General features: G+C 42.2%; 1 protein-coding gene across 2 annotated transcripts in view; it reads right to left on the minus strand.

The window, feature by feature from the left end:
• Positions 1-15,788, minus strand: part of bcas3 (BCAS3 microtubule associated cell migration factor) — a gene marked incomplete at both ends in the record, with an annotated part of 311,433 nt that extends 295,645 nt beyond the window's left edge. For both annotated transcript variants that reach the window (XM_079225410.1, XM_079225409.1), the window contains 5 exons: positions 5,941-6,022; positions 14,011-14,117; positions 14,405-14,480; positions 15,553-15,607; positions 15,718-15,788. In XM_079225410.1, coding sequence (XP_079081536.1) covers positions 5,941-6,022; positions 14,011-14,117; positions 14,405-14,480; positions 15,553-15,607; positions 15,718-15,788 — 391 coding nt within the window. The remainder of the gene's footprint in view (positions 1-5,940; positions 6,023-14,010; positions 14,118-14,404; positions 14,481-15,552; positions 15,608-15,717) is intronic.
• Between the last annotated feature and the right edge of the window lie 5,778 nt (positions 15,789-21,566).

The raw sequence follows: 21,566 nt of genomic DNA on the forward strand, positions 1-21,566 counted from the left end.
AGCCCGAGTTCCTGTGGTGTGGCGTGAGAGCCGATGTGCCTTCCCTACCAGCCTTTAACACTCCAGACAGGGGCCTTTCTTCTTGCATGTTTCTGTCATCACACATCGTTCCCACTCAAGATATTGCGGCGTAATATAAATATAACTTTCAGAAACTGAGTGAAATGGAAAATTTACTAAAATAAACTTCCTGGGAAAAAAATGAAACATTTGATGAATAAAAAAAAAGACTGATTTAATAACTAGTACTGCTGACCTTCATACGGGTTTCAGTGTGAGAGAAGGGAAGGTTGCATGTTGACAGAATACTAGAACATGGGCTTCAACAGTCAACTCGTTGTTGTTAAACTTCATAGAAATACAGCATCCCAAGTTCCATCGTGAAGACATACAAACCGTCCCAAACCGACCGACAGTACATATTATCATAAATACATATTCACATTTCCTCAATGCTCATTTGTTATCAATCAAGGGAACAGTGTTGTCCCATCTTTCCAGGACAACGGATGATCGCAGGTTGTAAACTCCGGAGAGGATGTGGTTAAATGCGTTTGTTCCCTTTGGAAAACCACTACTCTCTATTCTAGGAAAACAGAAACTTGCCTTATTATAATCAACACCTATTTTCGGGTCTTTCTCAGTCTGCCCACCCACGGCCTCGCGTCCCACACAATTGGCCTTTTAAATGGCTAGCCACAGTGCAACACTGTTCGCACCCGAGCAGATTGCAATCACTGTCCTTCCCTCCAGTCGTACAATCCATATTTATTTTCTGCTGAGAGAATTGCTCCCCTCATGTGTCGGAGATATCTGCTGCTTCTTATTACTGTGGTTTGCTTTCATCCACTTCCAGCACTCTTCAAATGCTGCCTTTGTGTGTTGTTGAAATCTGCCAAAGACCGGAACCCGGACACAGAACAAAAAGGCGATTTTCTCATTGAAAAAAAGAAATGGCACAAACCAGAGAGGCCAAACAGCCGCTTTCCCAGCTCTGATTGACACCTGCAGAGATCATGTTAACTTCATGTCTGGAGAGGATCTAATCAGTTGAACCACTAAACCAGAGCTTTGAGGATCAGAGCACTGCACTCAACTTTACAGTGTCACGCTTTGGTTAAAAAAAAAAAAAAGGATTTAGGGACAATATATTTTTTTGAAGTGTTTTGCAGTGTTCTGTAATAATGATAAGCAAAGTCAACACATTTCAAGATTCAAGATTATTCTTTTCAGTTGGAGGATTACAAAATAACACAAAGACCATGTCAATTGTTGCCGTTTGAAATTTAGAAAATTAGGGACGTCCTCCAAACTCTGAAAATCAGGTTTGTACCAAATGTTTTTTTTACATTCAAAACTTCTATTGAGTTTTTTTAAGAAACTTCCACTGTCTATCATCATAAGTTATGATTGTCGTCGCCCTCAATACACATTTTACTTTTGGTGTAATAAATTAAAATGATGGGGCTGTTAGATTGCTGATAGACTAATAGACTAATCGGTAAATGCAGGTACAAGCCTCCCTTTGTAAATTCTGGAACCATTTGATTTCTTATTTACCAGGATGACTTTACTATTGATGGAACATGTTGTCTGGCAGCATTACATTATTGTAATAATTGGTATTTCTGAACAGTCCCCTGCATAACTGTTAAATTATGCTGAAAAAATGGCAGCTACAGAAGAAGAAAAAAAGAATACCGTTTTAAAACAGACTAGGATCCATGTTTAATGTTTTGGGAATCTAAACAGACATTAGGCAGCACCAGATTTAAGGAAAGGACATGGAATACATTACAGTGAACAAATGTAAAAATGGCATCCACAATATAGGTTTAGCTGAACAAAGTATTAAACATGTAGGTTGAGGTGTTGTAGAGACGGCTCACTGAACAGTGACGGCTCAGTCAGAGGTTTCCAGCAGAGCTTTGGCAGCGAGTGAGCACTGACTTCAGAGGCTTTCCACCACCGACGGAGCAGGCCACACTAATCGTAGATCGACTTCAGCTTGGGGAACTCCATCATCTTTTTATTTATTTTCTTTTATTTACTTTTTAAACATTTTAAAAAACAGAACAATCAACAGAAAGAAACAAAATGAAACAAAGAGCAAAAAGAAAAACAATGTATAACTAAGGAGCGATCTGTTCTCGTTCTCATTCATTAATCCATGAAAACAAAATCAGGTCTGTGGGGTGCCACGTATGCAACCCATTTTTTCCAATATCCCACATTTTTTTCCAGTGTGTGGTTGACAGATGCGGTTATCTTCTCCATGTTGTAAATGTCCATTGTAATGTCCATCCATGTATTCAGAGTGGGGCTCTCTTGTGAGAACCATTTCCTGGTGAGAGTCTTTTTGCCAGCCACAAGCAGTACATGTATTAAATACTTACTTTCCAGAGGTATCTCACCTTCAAACATGTTCTGTAGGGCGGTGTGTATCCCTCTCCAGTAGTCTACGATAGCAGGGCAATCCCAGAAAATATGATATTGGTTTGCATTTTGATTCCCACATCCTCTCCAGCCAACAGGAGGGTTACTATCATAGTGCCGTTTCTGAGAGGGTGTAATAAAATACCGTATCACATTTTTCCATATTGCTGTCCATTCTTCCTCGGATATAGTCATTCCTCCCTCCTTCTCCCATTTTGTTTTAATATAAGAGGTTGAATGTGCTTTAAAATTCAAGAGACATTTTGAGATGATTTTACTGCCTATATCTGAGTTATATGCTTTTCTAATCAGTTCTATTAGATATGTACTCTTTGTCATATTTTTCATCTTCGTATTCACGAAGTGTAGCATCTGCAAGTATCGATAGAAGTCCTGTTTTTCTAGTGAGTGTTTCTCTTTAAGCAGTGTGCCACCTTTCATTATTTTGCATATGGCTGGTATTCCTGTAGCTGTCCAATCCCTAAATCTAGTATCCAATTTATTCGGTGTGAAGTCGGAATCATACGCGCACCATTTAAGTATTACAATATCTCCCTCTAATTTGTGTTCTCTTATAATGGTTTTCCATACTTCAAGAGTCCACTTCAACCATGGGTTATCAGTAGTATGTATGTGACTTTGTAGGTTGCTATCAGCTAGGATTGCCTGTATGGGGTGGAGGTTGTTTTCTCTTCAATGTTTTTCCATTGAGCCTTATACGATGGGTTGCACCAGCATATTACCGCTCTCATCTGTGCCGCCAAATAATAATCCCTAAGAGACGGTCGGCCCCATCCTCCTTTTTCTTTAGGTAGTTGTAAGGTTTTGAGACGGACCCTGGGTCTTCTACCTGTCCAAATATACCTAGATAACATCTTGTCCCATTCATGGAAGTGTTTTTGCTTAATCTCTGTTGGCACAGTTTGAAATAGATACTGAGTAGTCTGGGCAGTACATTCATGTTAATGGATTCAATCCTCGCAGTGAGACTTAGGAAAGGAGTTAAGTTCCATCTTGCTATGTCTTCCTTCATTTTTCTTATTAGTGGATCATAGTTATAGTTTTGTAATATCGATGCCCAGATATTTGAAGGATGTTATTTGCCATGCAAGGGGATATTTATTTTCAATTTCTCTTGGTGGGCTGTAGTTATATGAGAGAAACTGGGTTTTACCCACGTTAATCTTATACCCTGATAGTTTACCATACTGTTCAAATGATTTCATCAGTTAAGGTAGAGAGTATGTTGGTTGCTCCAGGTAGATCAAGATGTCATCCGCGTAACAGGCCAATTTGTGCTCTGTACCTTGAATAATAATAGTGGTGTTTGCGCCTGTTTTAAAGCCCAGTTCAGAGTGGGAAGTATCTCCGGGATCAGCTCGTTTTTAAATTCCTTATACCACTCTGCCGTGTAACTATCTGATCCTGGAGACTTGCTTAATTTTAACCTACTAATTGCTGATCCTAGTTCCTCTTGAGTTATGTCTGCCGTCATACTTCTATTTTGGTCTTCATTTAAAGTGGACAACTTTAGGGAATTTAGATAGCTATCAATTTGGGTTACATCTCCCCCCGGAACTTTAGAGTATAGATTTATGTAAAATGCTTCAAAGGCTTCCTGAATTTCACTTAGTCTATTTTTTATCCCTTTTGTTCTTGGATCCCTAATTCTGTGGATTGTGTTTTCTGCCATCTTCTTTTTCAATTTCCATGCTAGTATTTTCATTGATTTGGATCCACTTTCATAGTGTCTCTGTTTCAAAAACATTAAGTTTCTCTTGATTTCTTGTGTAGTCAAACTGTTAATTTCGTTTCTAATTCTTCTAATTTCCCCTAATGTATCTGGCGCTAAACTCAATTTGTGGGTTTTTTCTAATTCCCTTAGTTTGTTATACAACCTCTCAAGCATTGTATTCCTTATTTTCTTTTTATAAGAGGATATTGTTATAAGTTTTCCTCTTAGGACAATATAGAGCCAAGATACCAATTAAGTGTAGTAAAAATTAGAGTCTCAGAATTACAACAGTCATACCGGGTCGTGGGGCTTGAGACTCCGTTCATGTTTGCTCGGCGCGTCCCCTCTGGAACTCCTGGAGTTTACCCCTCGCTCTCTGCGCCACGGCTGGTCCCGTCTCCCGGCGACCCGATGCCTGCTGCCATCCCAGAAGCTCACGGAGCCGTGTTTCCAGGTTGCTCTCTCCTTCGGTAGTCTCCAGCTCTTCCACGGGGAATCCGCGTCTCTTCAGCTCCCGCTGCGCTTCTTGTGCACTGCAGTATGTTCGGGTCCCCGTATCCCGGTGAACCCGGATATTCGTGGATGGTGTTTGGAAGCGAATTGGATTTTTCCCTTTTTCCAAGCTTCTCTCAGTACCATGTCCTTGGTTGTGAACTCCTGGAAGTTAATAATGATAGTTCTCGGGGGGGCTTTGGGACGGGGTTTCTGCGCCCCGAACCTATAAGCCCGCTGTATTTTCAGATCCAAGTCTTGTGGGATTGGCAGCTCACTTTTGAGGAGTTTAGTGATGAATTGTTGTACGGAGTTTCCCTCCTCTCCCTCTGCCACTCCAAAGAGACGCATGTTGTTTCTCCTGGACCGGGACTAAGTCCGTTAGTTTTTGTTGCAGGGCTCTTTGCTGTTCCAGGCAGGTGCAGAGCGCTCCTGTCACCGCCACCGCCCAGCCCTCTACCTGTTCAACCCGGGTCTCCGCCTCTCCAACTCGGTCGGACAAACTCTGTCTCAGGCAGTCGTTGTCTCCTTTGAGATCAGTTTTTTGCTCTTTTATCGCCCTAATTATGTCACCGGGATCAGCTGTTTCATTTTGCCTGTGATCTGCTTCGATGTTGCCAGCTTTTGCTTTATCTTGAGGTTTTGGCATTTTTTCTTCTCCTTTATGGCTTCTGGTGGTTATTTTCCCACTCATATATCTCTTTCTCTGATAAATATCGAATTTTCGAGTTTGACCGTGGGTGAATTGCGATATATCTGGGAGCGCGGTCTCATTCGGCGTCTAACTACTCCATGAGAAAACCGGAAGTCGGAACTCTTTCATCTTAATGATAAAGCACCACTTGAAATACCCACAACCCAAAACTGCAGTAGGGATGCGCCATGCAAAATGTCATTTCAAGAGGCGACCTTGAATGCCAAAATCAGGTTAGCCAAAGTTTGCCATCTTGCCTAGGACTCCCTCGGAAAAGAGATTTTAAATCTCAGTGGGCCTATCCTAGGCCTAGATTATGAGATGCTGGGAGGCAGACTCTTTGTTTCTTCTCTGACAAGGGTGCCATTATGATGTAAAAAATACTTTAACCAGTTCACATACGACAACAAAGAAAAAGCTGAGCCGTGATGGAGCAGCATTTGTAGCCTTATGGTACGCAACAGAGGTCGAAAACATTACCAATACAAAACAATATGCAGAAACACTGATCAGAGCCTCGTAGTGTGTGCTTTGATCAGTGAGTTTGTCGGTTCATTGTTAGGCAAGGGCTGAAGATACTCACTGATATGAGGCGCTGGCAGAATGTGGGCAGCTCGCACAGGACCATGGCGCACGGAGAACAGCTCTTGGGCTTCCCCTGCCAACTGAAAGAAAGGAGGAATTAAAGACCAAACTTTAAGTTGAGCTTAAACCACAAATTCAGGCTTTATGGAATCCAGAGATACTGTCTACCTGTGGCCATAAGACCTACGTCCTTTCCCGTCTCTTGCTGTCGGATCTAAAGTGCGTTTTTGGAAAAACCACCTTCATGTGGTCGTAAAGGGGAAAATATGCCCTTTTTTCTAAAGTGTGAAATGACCATGAGGGATATAAGCCTATAAAAGCACAAGGGCAAACATGTATTTGTTCACACTGTAAGAAAAGTAATCTACTCCAGCTGTGCGATACAGAGAAAGAGGGAGGGAGAAGTTTCAGCCAGAGCACAACATGAAAGGTTGGGTGACATCGCAGCGCCAACAAGCTGCCTCCACTTACTGTGACGGAGCCAACGTGTCAGGGTTGGAGATAACGGTCAACACCAAGCGGAGAGCAGCCGATTGGGTTTCTGTCCCAATCGGACTGGAAGCAGAGAAACACTCTCGGCTGTGTTTACAATCTCCCGACATTGCCTTCTGTTTTTGATCGCATGATAATGACCTCGTTGAAGGTTGCAATAATTCCCCTTTGCTCCTCTTAGACTAAACGTTAGGTGAAGCTCGTCATGTTCAACAGGTCTCAGGTGTGATGCTACTTTTCATGTTCCTACTTCAGCTACTGATTTGCTCTATTTACCAAAAGGCCTCTGGTGAACCTTTAACAACAAGGAACAAGTCAGGAACATGCGGGTATGTCTACTGGAGTGTGGCCATGCTCATTATAGCTTACTCGGGGGAATGTATGGGTGTCACCAACCACAGGGGAGTTTACATTCTACAATTGAAAGCTTGCACATGGTGGGTATTGTATGGGGTGATTCCAGTATTTGCAGCCTCAATGTTTAAAGGTTCTCTCTATGATATTCAACGCATCAACTACATGATATGTGAAGATATAGTGAAGTAATGTCTCCCTGAGCAGTTCAAAGCCCACTCTCCAGTTCCCTCTCAGGTAAACACGGTTAGCTCCGTCAGAACAGTTTTACCCCAGTAGCTGCTAGCTCAGGCGGTTGAGAGCCGTGTGGAGACAATCATTTAAATAAAGTTTTCTACATTCCCCCCAGAATAAAAGATAAGAGAAAGTAGAACTGCACATTAGAGCATTTTAGAGCCGTCCACTGGTGTTGAAGGTTTAGCTTTTCTAAATAACCCTGGCTGTGTGTGGCTGGTTTTTGTAAGAAATGCCTTAACGCTGGAGCTAATATGATACCCATTATACCTCTTATGAGACCAAAGTTTCAAGGAAAAATGAAAAAAATATGTTTCTCTACAAAAGTCGAAAATACATCATTGTTTAATTTTGCCAGCAGTAGATGAACTTTGCCTTCATAAAACGACGGCAAAAGATAAATAAGCCAGGCTAAAACTGAGCATTCAATGCAAACGCACAGTGCTTCAATGTGCAATGCTAAACACAAATTTAATTTTCACTTCTTCATCACTCGGACGTCTATGAGAGTAACTGATTATTTGGTCGGTACCCAAGAGTATCAAAGCTGTATATCCAGACCTATCAGCATATACCAAATATTTAAGTCTTATAAAATGCACCATCACACGTAAAGATAAGCTGAGGAAGGAAAGCACATAAGCCGTAAGGTTTATTCAAGTGTTTAGAAGAAGAAAGAAGAAATTACCCTTTATTAATCCCCTTGGGGAAATTCTTCTCTGCATTTGACCCATCCCTGGATGGGGGGGGCGGTGGGCAGCCCTGTGGGGCGCCCGGGGAGCACTGTCTCGCTCAGGGACACTTCGACATGTGAGCTATGGGGGTACTGGGGATCGAACCTGCTACCTTGTGGTTGCGGGACGACCACTCATCCCCCTGAGCTACAGCCGCCCATTTATATTGTTGATCACTGCATTCCAGCACATTCGCAAAGGCTTGAAATTACATTCCGGGATAAACACTGACGGTTGCCATATTAAAGAGGATTTTAAAAAGTTGACTGTCTGCTCTTTGTTACAGAGGAAATACAGCCAGAGTGCAAAGCATGTACATGGATGTGTGGTTGTGTCCGCCCTGTCCAGTTTAAGCTGCATGTGTTCCGATGTGACGGCAGTATATTAGGTCAATGGTCTGAGCGGCAGTGACTAGCGTGTGTAATGGCACATCATTGTTCTGAGCGCAGAATGCCCCACTTTTATTATTCTTTTATGCGTTAAATTACAGTGAAACCTGCATTATCACTTTACTAGTGCTTTAATCTGGTTGTTTGAAGTCTTTAAACCCATCTGAAGGGATGATCGCTCTTTTGTGCAATTAGTAGCTTTTTCAAAGTGGCGGATTTGGAGCTGTGTTTTTATTCAGAGTGCTTGAGGGCAGCAGTGGTAGATTAACACTGGAGACACGAGCAGGTTATACGAGCACTGATAGCAGGAATAAAAAGGAGGCTGGCAGCAGGGTGGGATTCCTGCACAGGCAAATGGACCTGCGAGGGTGAATAATGGAATTTGCTGGATTAAAACGAGAAGAGGGGAGGGCCGGAGGTTAATGCGCCGGGTTATTGTGCATTACCCCGCCGCTCATCCTCGCCTTACATGGCTCTGTGTGACATCCACTGCCATCAACAACATTCCTACCATTACATTAGCGGACCCGGCGTACGCAATATGCTAAATTGCTTTTTCAAAATTGTTTTCCCTGAGCACAGTTATTCAATATATTCATTTCATTTGTGGCTTGAATGTTTTTTTGTGGAATCACAGTGTCTGCTCTTCTGTTTTAATCTCTCAAATGTAATACCATAAGCTGTGAACAGATATCTGGGGCATATTCACAAGTGAGTCCGCTTAGCAACACAGTGCTGGACATATTGGAGGGAGCAGGTGCTTCAGGGATCGGACAGTAACAGGTGCTTGAGCATGGGCTTCCAGAACACGCAGCACGACAACGATGAGTGTGCACACGCCGAGTCGTGCAGCACTACGTACGCTGCTGAGCAAACAAAAAGCAAACTTTTTTAGATACGTATATTTGGGAGGCATCTCAGGATAAAACCGAGTAATGATCAGGCGTGCAGAGCGCATCTCGTCTATCACATCGTCAAATCAGTCACTGGGTTGTCCAACTCTGGAGCTATTCATGTTTGGAAGTATTCAGCTGTGCTTTACAGAAAGGGGTTTTAGGATTGGTCAGTTGTTGCAATTTAATTTTCAAGGACATTAACCTTTTTCACTCCTCCCCTCTTTAGAATGAGACAGCAGTTCAACAGTGTACGCCACACAGGAGAAGCTGAAGATTAATCTGAGATTGTGAGAACTTGTTCTAGTCCTAAATCAGATTCAAATATAACAAATTAATCAACCAATTCATTTAAATTAATTGTGAAAATGCATATGAAATAAGAAAATGATTAGTATTTCAGTACAGGTGTATAGTGGCCATGACCATGTCTCAGAAGTTTTTACAGCTTAATCGCCCATATTTATCCGAACGTCGGACTGTTATTGAGCCTCGTTCACGACTTGATTCTATCTGATTACCGCTCAAAAGACAGTAGAGTCGAACGAGGACGCCGGCGTTATAGATACTTTGTAATAGATTTTGTAGGGCCTGGATTTCCTTCCTGATAATTCTGTTAACCCCACGTCACTGCATGTAACTAACAGAAGATTTTAGGAAAGGTACAAAGTTAGGTGTCAACACTGTAGGGAAAGTTATTTATTTATATAGCACCCAAAATATCCACATTCATCTGAAGTTAAAATGAAACATTTCTACAACAACTCATAAATAAAAGACAATCACTTCTAGGTTTCTTAAAATGGCTGAAGGACATTAGTTTGGGTCCTTCAAATGCTTTGCTCACATGAAACGTGCACTTCCGGTGTCTGTATTACAGAAACTTCCCATCCTAAATCACATGTTTACATCAACAAGTCTAGGGCAGGACTGCGTTTTTCTTTTGGAGCACAGCTCCAGGTCTTCAGCACATCCACTGACACTTGCTGCAGACACTTTTCTTCTCCGCAGGTAATTTCATCTCAACCCGTCCACCACAGTCTGCCTCTTATCAGGCTGCGGTGGATGACACCTCTCCAGTGTGAGGAGACAGTTATCTACATCTCCTAAACAGCTCTGTCAGCATCCATACAACCAGTCAGGAGTTCCCATCTCGCCAGTGTGTGAGTGTGTGTGTGCGTCCGTACTCTGCCAGGCCATTACAGAGGGTGTTGGCTTAGCAACTGTCACAAACACTTCACAACCACTCAAGAGCCAGAGACCGAGTCACCTTCAGTGCTTACTTAAAACCCTGTGAAAAAACACGACCCAGAAACATCCCATAAACTTAAAAAAAAACTGAAAGGAAAACAGTGAGGGAGGACAGCGCGCGATAACAGGCTGGGGAGCGCTGTGCGACACGGGATTTGGGTTCAAATGAAAGCGAGAGGCTGTGGGGCCTCACAGCTCTACCGGGTGTGTGCGTCCTGGGTCTGAAACAGCTGTAATTCTCTTGTTCCAGCATCAGAGCACCACAGAAGTTGCCACATCACAGTGTTCGATGTGCGCGTCCACGGGTAAAGTAAGTGTGTCCTCTTACCCGCGGCCGGTGGATGTTTATAAAAGAGACTGATTAAGGACTTTGGTGTGTTTAGATCTCACAGGATGCATGTGAAGTGTGCGTGTTTCAGTGACAGCTAGTACATGAAAGGCGATACCCGGAGAGCGAGGCCGCCGCGGCATCAGGGGTCATTTGTTAAGTCGCAGAGCAGACGATCTTATAATGATTTTACCGAAAGCGACTTCGAGGACGTGACGTTTCCTGGATGAGACACCGCGACCACTCTGCTCGGGAACAGCTCGGCCCGGTCGCCACAATAGAATAGAGAAATGGATCTCAACATGCAGCTTGCAAAGATAAACAATCCCAAAAAAAACAGAGAACACTTGTGTTTAGCAGTTTACAGCGTGTGCCTGTCTGATATTTGTTTTTTATGTTATTTATTCAATTTCTGCGGTTTACATCTGACCTGTAAAATAACAAGAGGTCATACTAACCAGAGTCACCATATTTTTAAAAGGCTTCCATCTAGTGGCCATATTGCACATTACACCAGGAGAGTGCTGGAACTCGTTGATTCTGCTAACGTTCACCGGCGGCGATGAGGCGGCCTGCAGAGAGGAGGTCAGAGCCCGGACACGTTGGTTCCAGCACAACAACCTCCATCTCAACGTCGGCAAAAGTAAAGCGTGATGGTGGACCACGTGATGAGACGGAGAGAAGCGCTCCAGAGACGGGTGAGCGCTGCTCAGCACGGAGGATCACTACGAAGGCCACAATACTAAACATGTCTAGAAATACATGAATAAGACTCTTATTATTACTGTATGGTAGTTTCTAGGGTTGTCGTTTGTGGCGTTACATTGAATTTCAATTTGTTCTGACGATCTGTACTTTTTGTCTACAGTCATTGAAAATAATTGTTTGGTCGTATACACACATTAATATTAATATACATGTATGTGTGTACATTTGTGTTTAGAGACATATTGCAACCCAGTGGACCAATAGTTTGTGAATATGTGTCTATATAATTGTTGAGTTGGTGCACCTGCTAATAATTAATTATTCTTATATATTCTTATTTAAACTTATGCTTGGTGACCGGTTAAAAAGATTTAAGAAAGAAGGCTTTGGCAAAATAAAATGAGAGCATTGTGATAGGGAATTCATGTCTGCTGAAGTCCAACAGCGACTTTTTGATGGGCTGCACTTCAATGAAAGATGTGAAACATCAGTCACTGCCCACGACCCGCATTCATTCTTTATCCTCCACTTTGGTTCAGCAGGATGCTGAGGACTTGTTATGGTCCGTTACAGACCTGAGGAGAAGGCAAGCACTAACGTTTGAACCCAACACTGTCTAGAACGTGGTCAACACTCCCACCTAGTGGACACCGACTGCACTGCAACAGTGATGACCATAAACCGAGAGAACTGTGTATTCTACGTTCAACTCTACTAAATAAAGATGACTACCATACATATATTTCAGTTGCTATTGATCAATTATATTAGGTATTGTCTTTTAACTTTTTTTACATACATGACAAATACATTTTCATCTATTTGATTTTTTTTTTTAATGTTCATATCTTTAATCTAACTGGAGCAATAGTCCCAAATTATTTGACTGAACATTTGTTCTGTCCGATGTTTGTCTGCTTGATTAAAGACTAATGTAAATTAGCTCCCTGGGCACCATCATTCACAAGCTCTCTACTCTCCTATTCCTGCATACTGATGCCTCTGTAAAACCTATTCTAGTTCAGACTCTGCTGTATTTCACTGCACAGCATCTCCAGGAAGCTTTGTGTGTGTCAAACTGGTGACCTGGCTAAGAGAGGAAACATCTATAGAACTGATTTACTGAAACACAGGAGGTATTTATACTTGTGAAACCTTTAATAAAACCCACAGTCAACGGTATGGAGTTTAACGTTTAGTCAGCAGCTTGGTCTGACTGATGGACGTCACTCCACACAGATACAACAGCTACATTTCTTGACATGTCTCGACAGAACCAGGGTCAGCCAATGATTTGACTGGAGTTTGACCTTTGAACCCAATAAGCGCATGATGTGGACGTCACCCAATCAATGGTAAGGGCTGTCCGTTGACAGAGTAAGTCACAAAAGTTGTTTTCAAACTCTTTTAGTCTGTCGGTTTGGATCGACACAAACAAACAAGAAATAGGCTATGAAGCTAGTTTTTACATAATGTGTTGATGGAAGCACCATGTAAACAACTTCTTGACCTATACCTACAGGTTCCGGAAAGCAAGAGGAGGGAGATCTTAGTTAGTTAACCCTAACAACAAGAGGAAACTCAAACTGGTCAGTAAGCAACCATAGGAACTGACTCTCTGAACCTAACCTGCCGGCAGTTGTATTTCCCAACCAATCGGCGCGTATAAAATGAGGTTTGCTGTGAGCCAGAATGTAATTCAGCTGCAGAATGAGGTTTAAAAAGTGAGTTCATTTTTTTTTTTTTTTTTAAATAGGCTGCGAATAGTCTGAATGCGTTTTAACAGCGTTTCAGTGACGGGTTTAATGTACTACATGTGTTGAAGGAGCTCAAATAAAGCTACGGAATGCTGTAAAGATCAAAATAGATGTGGAACGTTTAAAAACCACCGTTCTTTCACCTCGAAGTGCATACCACCAAATGCATTATTACTGGATCAGGTTGTGAGCTTATGATCATGACTTTGTGTTTCATCAGGACACACATTGTATTTTTCACCTTCAGTGGCCGGGCTGTGTTTTGGTCAGATTAAAGCTGAACAAATACATTTAAAATGTAATGTGGGCTGAGGCAGAGCCCACCACTCTATCATCCATAAAGATGATGGAAGATGATAAATGAATGGACAACGCTGAATACAACTTCATTGTTTTAACCAGTGGTGGGACGTCAGGGCCCGATAAGCCTTCTCTGCTGTTAAACTAAACAGACACAGCAGGTGTAGGTACCAAATCCACGGCCCGCCACTGGTTTTACCTCATTGATTCAAGCATTTATTAGCATCTCTGCGTCCACTGGATTAAAATGTAAGCTCCGCCTTTTATTTGCCTGTTGCTAGGTGAAGCTGATTAACTGAACAGACTCTGATCAGCTGTTCTGGAACTGAAAACTCAACTCAAAGTTCCGGGTCGGGGTTTGTTCATCCTGCTTTCTGAAAACAGAGCCCTGGTTAAGCTTGTCTGTTATTGTAATCTAAACATTGAAAGGGTTTGCATTAAAACACAATGTCTTGTTTTTGGTTCTTACTTCTGAAGACTCAAATCAGCCCTTTAGTACTGCACAAAGACAAGACTTTGAGCCGAGTGTTTCAGTGCACATCTCCATGGGAATGAATCGGTGTGGCCCAGAAGCTCCTGGTACACGGATAAGGTGGCCGTTTCACAGCCCGGGAGGTATGTGACTTACAGAGACGCTCCAGATCTGCATGCCGTCAGTGTAGCCGACCATGAGGCAAAGAGGAGGGTCCGTGGTGCCGCTGTGCATCTCCATGAACTCTGGATTGCGGGAAGTGTCTGTGCAAACAGACATGGCGTTAATTAGACGACGTGTTGAATCAAACACGAATATGAAAAATAAAATAAATAGTGTGTTATTAACGCATGTATTATTCTGCTCCTGTTCTATCAAAAGTCTTCTTTAAAACGCCCTCACACCTCACTGCAGTATTGTTTGTTTGCCCCTCTGCATGTTTTTTTTTTGTTTCAGGGGTGTGTGTCACAGCAACAACACCATCGGCTAACGCTTAATTAACTTGTCTTTCACAAACCAAACTTAAGTTGTGTCACAGTTACAAACTTACCGTTGATGTCAGCTTTCTCAAATCGAACCCAAATGATTTTCTCCTTCTCGTCAGTGGGTGGCGCTCCGGTGTATGCCTGTAGTTTGACAGACGGAGCAGAGGGTGGACAAAATATACAACACTGTCCAACAGAACCAGCATAACTAACCATGTTCAGTTTGCCAGCCGAGAGTATGTTTGCACAGGAGGACTAGGAGTCAAGGATAGCTGCTGGCTACCGGCAGATTCCCTCAGGTACGCAGCCGTCTCCACACTGGCTTCTAATCAGCTCCTGTTGATCCTTCAGGTACGCGGCAGTACTCTATTCTTTTTTTTATATTGTTCCATGCGTTTTAGGCCCTTTACTACAAAGTACAAAGTGTGTGTTCTCTACATTACTGCCAACCATTTCCAAAGCATAGCCTACAGTTTCAGAGCAATTTAGTTATCCATTCTTTCCAGTACGATTTGGAATTTCACGTTTTGAGATGTGAAACTAGCATGAGACCGATAGTCGTTCACAATATAAGTTTGATTTCCAATATTGTTTTTTGTCATTTTTACTCAACTTTAAAAGATGCTAGAGCAACGTGAGGCACCTTCGTCATAATTTTGAAACAGCTATTCAAGCCTCGAGACTATTGCTGTGTCCCAGTTCCATACCGATATTATAAAGTAGATGCTATATAATAATAATAATAATAATAATAATAATAATAATAATAATAATTAGTACAGTTGGTGGAAAAGAAACCACTGTACTTTTCAGTATTGTACCGACAGAAAATGACTTGTGCTCGGATGTAAATCAACAAATGGAATGTCAATTAACCTTCAGAATAAGAAGGCAAAACAGTCGTCAAACATATTTAATTGTTTGTTTGTTTTCTGAGATCTTTCTGGAGCCGTCTCATCTCCACCTGAAATGTATTGTTATCTGGAAATGCAACGAGCTCCATTATTTCCTTTAAGCCAAAGCATCGTACGTCATCACGTCCAGTGTTTTTCAGTGTGCAGTCCGACTTTGTACATGTAGTCCGTGAGTCAGCAAGCAGACGTAGATCTCATGTTGTCACTTTTAGTCTAAGCATACTAATTCAAACCAAACAGGAGCTTTGAACACAACTTGGAACAGCAGTTGGTATGAGAGGAAATATGAGAATGGTTACCTGGGGGACGACATCCTGCAGGAAGGTGACCACACTTTCCATGTAGGACTGCTCCCTGTGACAGCAAGAAGATCATGTCACATACATACATACATACATACATACATACATACATACATACATACATCCATCCATCACCACTTCTAATAAAACAATAGTCCTTACGTAGCAGCTTGTGCTCGCACCAGAACCCCTCCAGCACAGCGACTCGGTCTGCGTGGAGAGTCCGATGCCATTTCGTCTTCCGTCTTTTTTTTTTATCCTGAAAATGTACAAAGACACATTTTAACATGACAGCAGTAAACAAATGAACACAATCCCTTCGCCCTTTACACTGAAGTGTACAGATTAACATTGTTGTTTCTCTGCGGCATGCAAACATTAGCATGAAACGCCACCTGTTTTAGCGGTATGTGTTGCGTCAAACAATGTGATAAAAACACCCGTTACCATTTCACCGCCTCACATCCCTTGTTTGAACTGAATTTACAATGATAGTCGGAAACGGAGACAAGCAAACCTTTACACTCGAGAAGCTGGAACCAATCAACCTATTGTTTCAGCGCACACATTCCTTTATGGCCCATAAATAAGGATGCACAAACACCAGTAATGATCCTGATAGCAGGCTAAAATAGGAATAGGATAACAAACTGAGCATTAGTGGCTTCATGATAAAAGCAGTTTTCCTTCCCATGAAAACTTTAAGACCAGACAAGCCGATAAAAATTAACAATCCAGTAGAATAATCCTGCAATAAATACTGTGTTTGAGGCTGTAGCTTGTGGTGGTAATCCAACACAATAGCATCCTCAAAAGCAACCAGTGGAACCGGCCCTTAATACACTTAATACTCCTTTCACTTGCAAAGTGTAGGTTAAGATGTCCCCATACTCAACCGGTGCACTTTGTTTTGGTAGACAAGCTAAAAGACTCACTGTACATAAACACTGTGGTCATTATCTGGATTTTACATGCATTCAGCAGTTCGCCGTTTCTAATATTCACAAAGTACTAGAAACTTCCCTCAAAACCTCATTCTGGAGAGTGAAATTTAAAATGTTGAAATGTCCCACCAAGCCATCTCACAACTGAATCCCTCCAACAAGACCATTAGGACTCTGGTGTATCAAAGTGAAGGGGGAGCCGCTCTATCGGCGCTCTGCAATGTTCAGAGCGTGACTGCAGACAGGAAGAGACTGAATCAAGACCCCTGCATGGAGCATCTGAGGTCCCCCTTAGGATCCAGGTCAGGAGCCCCGACATCGAGGGGAGCTCACAGTAAAAAGGGTGGGTCCTCAACATTATACGGTGACCATCGAGGTGTTCCAACGTGTGATTAAGATGCCTCCAGGTCATGACTGGCTTCACAACAGGCAGGTCAATGGTGAGCAGGAGACCTTTGAGCCGACCCTGGACATGCTGATGGAAGTCTAGTCCACATCTATCCTGAGAGCACCTGGAGGAGCCTCTGCCCTGGAGGAGCTGGAGGATGGGGCAATGGGGGGGAAACGTCTGCTGCTGATCATTGGTGAATGCAGGTTGAGGTGACAGCAACAGAACCAAAGATTCAGAGTCAGGGACATGCAGCCACGTGCCACCAGGAACTCCACAGGGACTAATGTGACTGGTCAGACTGCAGGTCTTGTTGCCCTCACCTGCAGGTCTTGTTGCCCTCACCTGCAGGTCTTGATGCCCTCACCTGCAGGTCTTGATGCCCTGCTGGAGCCACTTGGTGAAGCAACTCTCGTCTGTTTCAGTGCAGCATAAGTAGCATTACGCGCCTCGGGGATAACAAGTCGTGTCCTGAGACGTTACCCACCACACCGGCCACCGCGTATGCAACCCTGCAGACAGCAGTTAAGAGAGGAGCCCCTCTTGCCATCTCAGCCTCGGCTGTCTTACATCTGTTCTGCCAGCTCGCGACACGAGCAACGAGAAGGACCAGCGCGAGCCAGCACGTGGAACGACTGCCGGCTAACGTTTAATTAACTTGTGTCCCCCGGTTAGATGGGGGACCCCGTAGCTAACTCAGCTAGCGTTAGCATTACCATTCGCTGATAAAGAGTGTGGTGATAAAAACGACGCCGCTGAAGCCTCGAGAAGCGTCCGCCACGTTTCAGATAGACATTGTTGACAAGCAGCTGGAGTTACGCACCGAGATGGAGGACGTGGACTGGGTCCTCGCTCGTGGACTTGTGTGGTGGTCCGAGGAGCTCTTCACAACAACGCAACAAAACACAAACAGTCTGGATTTGCGGAACTGTGTCGTGTATTTGAAAGCCAATCGGAGGACAGACACGGTTTCGTAAACCCAATCAGCCCACAGCCAGGGCGGGGCTAAGGCGCGCGTCACATTTTAGAAACGACGCACTTGACAAAATAAAACCCTGAATCTAAATTGTATTTTTTATTTTTATTTTTAAATGAAGAAGAAACTATTTCAGTACACATTAGTATTCTGGACAACGAATTAGTTAATGAAGCTGCAAGAAATGTGTGTAATGTCGACTGGTTCAACATTAATGGACACTCTTTGTATGAATGGCACGGAGAACACTGTTAAAAGAGGGCTAGTAATACGTGACCATTTACCTGTTTTTAAATCAAGAGAAAGAATGAGGAAAGTGCAAAATAGGTATCTACGGGTTAGAACTAACAACGCAATAAGATCAGGAATGAAGATTTAAAAGAAGAATTGAAAGGGGTTAACTAGAAGGTCATTCATGTCATGAAAAACAAGTTATCCTTCAATTTATCTATCTTTAAATTTGAGGTTTACGTTGTTTTTTTTTTAAGGATAAAAACATGTAATATATATATATATATATATATATATATATATATATATATATATATATTACATGTTTTTATCCTTAAAAAAAAATAAAAAAAATATATATATATATATATATATATATATTATAAGAGTTTCCTAATTAAGATGTATGGGTGTGATAATGAATGACAAACTGAATTGGAAAACTCATATTGTGCATAGAGGAGCAAAGGTGTCTGAGAATATTTTCTTTTTTTAACAGAGCAAAGAAAATACAGTATGCTAGATTTCAAGGCAATGATAATTTGGCACACACACTTTTTCATAAGCGTAAAGCCATTGTTTGTATGACAGAAAAGACCATTATTTATAAAATGGATTTAAGAGAGCACACAAACAGACTACATTTTGAGTAAGAGGCAAGTACAATACAGTGTATTCTTCTCTCTGCTTCTTTTTTGTCATGGAATGGGTCGGAAGATAGTGAATACTTTCTAAAACATGACATCAATTTGCAAAAAAAATAAAAATCATTACAAAGTATAACTTTACTTTCAATTGTTGTGGTTGTTGTAATAATGTTTTTGTTTCTAATATGTATGTGTTTGATTTGTTTGTGATCCTGCTCAACTTGAAGCAGAAGCATTCATGTAAACTGAGACATGTAATGAGGCCTTTTTGCTTGTACTTCACTTTCCAAAGTATGATTTCACTTTGCAAAGACAACTTCACATTCTGTTCCAAGCTTGCTACAAACCTTCATGTATTTACCGTATGTAGTCCTTAATGAATCACCACGCTGGACAAAGATGTCCTTTCAACTTTTTTAAATGGTACACGAGGAATAGAGTAAAACTGAAGGAAAGAACACAAGTAACACTTTTCATAGTTTTAAACATACAGTTAATGCACACAGAGCATCATTCATCTAACAATATTCTAAGTATTTAAGTATGTAATTAATTGACCAAGGAGTATTTTATTTTTTTCTCAGTGCAAGAAAAATCTGGTTGGTGACAGAGATAGACGTCTTCTCATCACGTGTCCTCCATCTCTGATAAGACCATGTCTGTCAGTGGATGGGACAACTCCCATCCTGTCACTGCCTCTCATTGATGCGTCTGTATTGTGCTTGACAACCAGCAGTCTACAGTTTTAAACCATATTTGAATGCCATTCTTTTAGATCCAGATCTTTTTGACAAGGAAAAGGCTTTAAGCCATCGGCTGCTCAGCTCATAAGTTAATAGTCTTCTGATTGGGACAGCCTGCCGATAGCGGAGTCGGACCTACAGTCAGCATCACTGCTGTCTTCATGCCGCCATCATGGCCATGGATATCAACGCTCTAGATACCTCTCTGGGGGTTAGTTAGTTTTCAATGTGTCGGGGTAACATGGTAATCAAGGCCCTTTACATGCATAGTGCCCTTTCAAAATAAACTCCTTGCTGCCCAGTTACATCAGCATGGCAGCCGCACAGGCCAGGAAGATTTCATCTACTCCGCCATCTTGGATTCCATGCTGAGTTTGTACATCCCTCGCTGGCCAGGTCCTCATCTACGGTCCTCATCTACGGTCCCGTCCTGTTTTCAAGCAGCGTCCAGCGCTTTAGCAGACTGCTGAATGTTCACACCTGGTTGTCATCATTCTGTGCCAAGTACCACATGAGCTGTTATGATAACTTTAATCTCTTTAATCTTCAAGTAATTGTTTCTGGTGATTTCAACATTCACATCAATAACTCCACAGTCTGTTTTATTGATCTATTGCAGTCGTCTCAGATGACTCAACATGTAAAGGAGCCAGAAACATTTCTAGAATCAGAAGCGCTCTCAGAAAAACAGACTGCGCAACTCATGTGTCATGAGCAGGTTCCTGCAACTCTGTGTTCATGGTATCTGCCACCAGGTATCTTCTGACCAGGAAAAAAAAAAAAAAAAGAAAACTTTTGGTGTCACCTATTGCTTTCAGAATACAATTCAAAATCCTACTTCTGGTTCCCAATGCACTTGTTGTTCTGGCTCCACAGTGGATCTCCACCACACTGCCACTTTTAACCTCAGGAGATCTCTCAGGTCAGAAGGTGGAAATCTCCTCCCATTTTCCCAGAGCACCTTCACAGTCCAGTGAGATGGCTCTCAGTATTTATGCTCCTAAAGAATGGAACAGTTAGCTTTTTAACCTTAGACTTACCGTATGCTCCTGTGTTATATAAAAAACAAACATAAGACTTTGTTTTTCTCAACTGAACACATTGTATTTGTTTGTATGTATGTATGAATGTCTGTGTTTATTTACACATTTAAGTTGCTTTAGTTGTTGCTTGTACGCAGAACCGGCACTTCCACATTTCACTCTTTGGCCGACCGCGGCTTGTTCTTACGCAATGGCACATCTCACAGACTGCCAGTCTTTCCTGCCCTCACCATATCAGGAGCCTTTTGTCCATCTTTATTCAAGAAGGTGTTTTTTTTATTTGAAAGCATGACTAATGTAATGCTTTCTCTCCAAACCCTGTCCTCGCACTCAAATAGCCCCTGCTTGGGGCTGCATTTTCTCCGCTTCTGCTCAAACTGTATGCTAATGGTCCTTCTCCGGACAACCAAGCTGCTTCTGTGTGTTTGTGAAACATTTGCCTCAGAATTCTTTTCTTCTCTTGGATTAATTTGTGCAATAACCCTGCCATTTCCCAACCAATAGCATGCCAGGTGTAGCGTTGACCAATGACGTGAGCCCTGCCTCGTTGTGGGTGCGGTCGCATTACTATATGCATTCTTTACCACTTTGGGAATAAAAGGACAGTTACGTTATATATAAGCGTATCATCCATATTTTTTCTAACACTCAAATAGCGACACCGGCCTCCTGTTGGTGTGCCAGAGGGGAACGAACAGGGGTGCCCGTCAGTGGAACCCAGTTACAGTTAGTGGCACAGGGAGCCGCCGCGTATCCTGCTTCATAATATGTGCGAGCATCACGACTGGGACGCTGCTCCTAAAGTGAATTGCTCACACCCTGTCTGTCTGGTGTTGATGTGTATTATACATAGAAGATGCATAGCACAAATATAATAATAAAACAATAAAATCACAACTTATTACCTTACACTTTAAGCTAAAACAAGTTAAATGAAAGAATAAATACATCTATATAAGTAGAGAGAGATAGTAAGATATTACTGATTACCGGCTGATACACACACACCAACATGTGGGGAGTTTTGCCACTTATTCTT

The sequence above is a fragment of the Taurulus bubalis genome (assembly GCF_910589615.1).
Source record: "Taurulus bubalis genome assembly, chromosome: 10".
NCBI classification, from domain to species: domain Eukaryota; kingdom Metazoa; phylum Chordata; class Actinopteri; order Perciformes; family Cottidae; genus Taurulus; species Taurulus bubalis.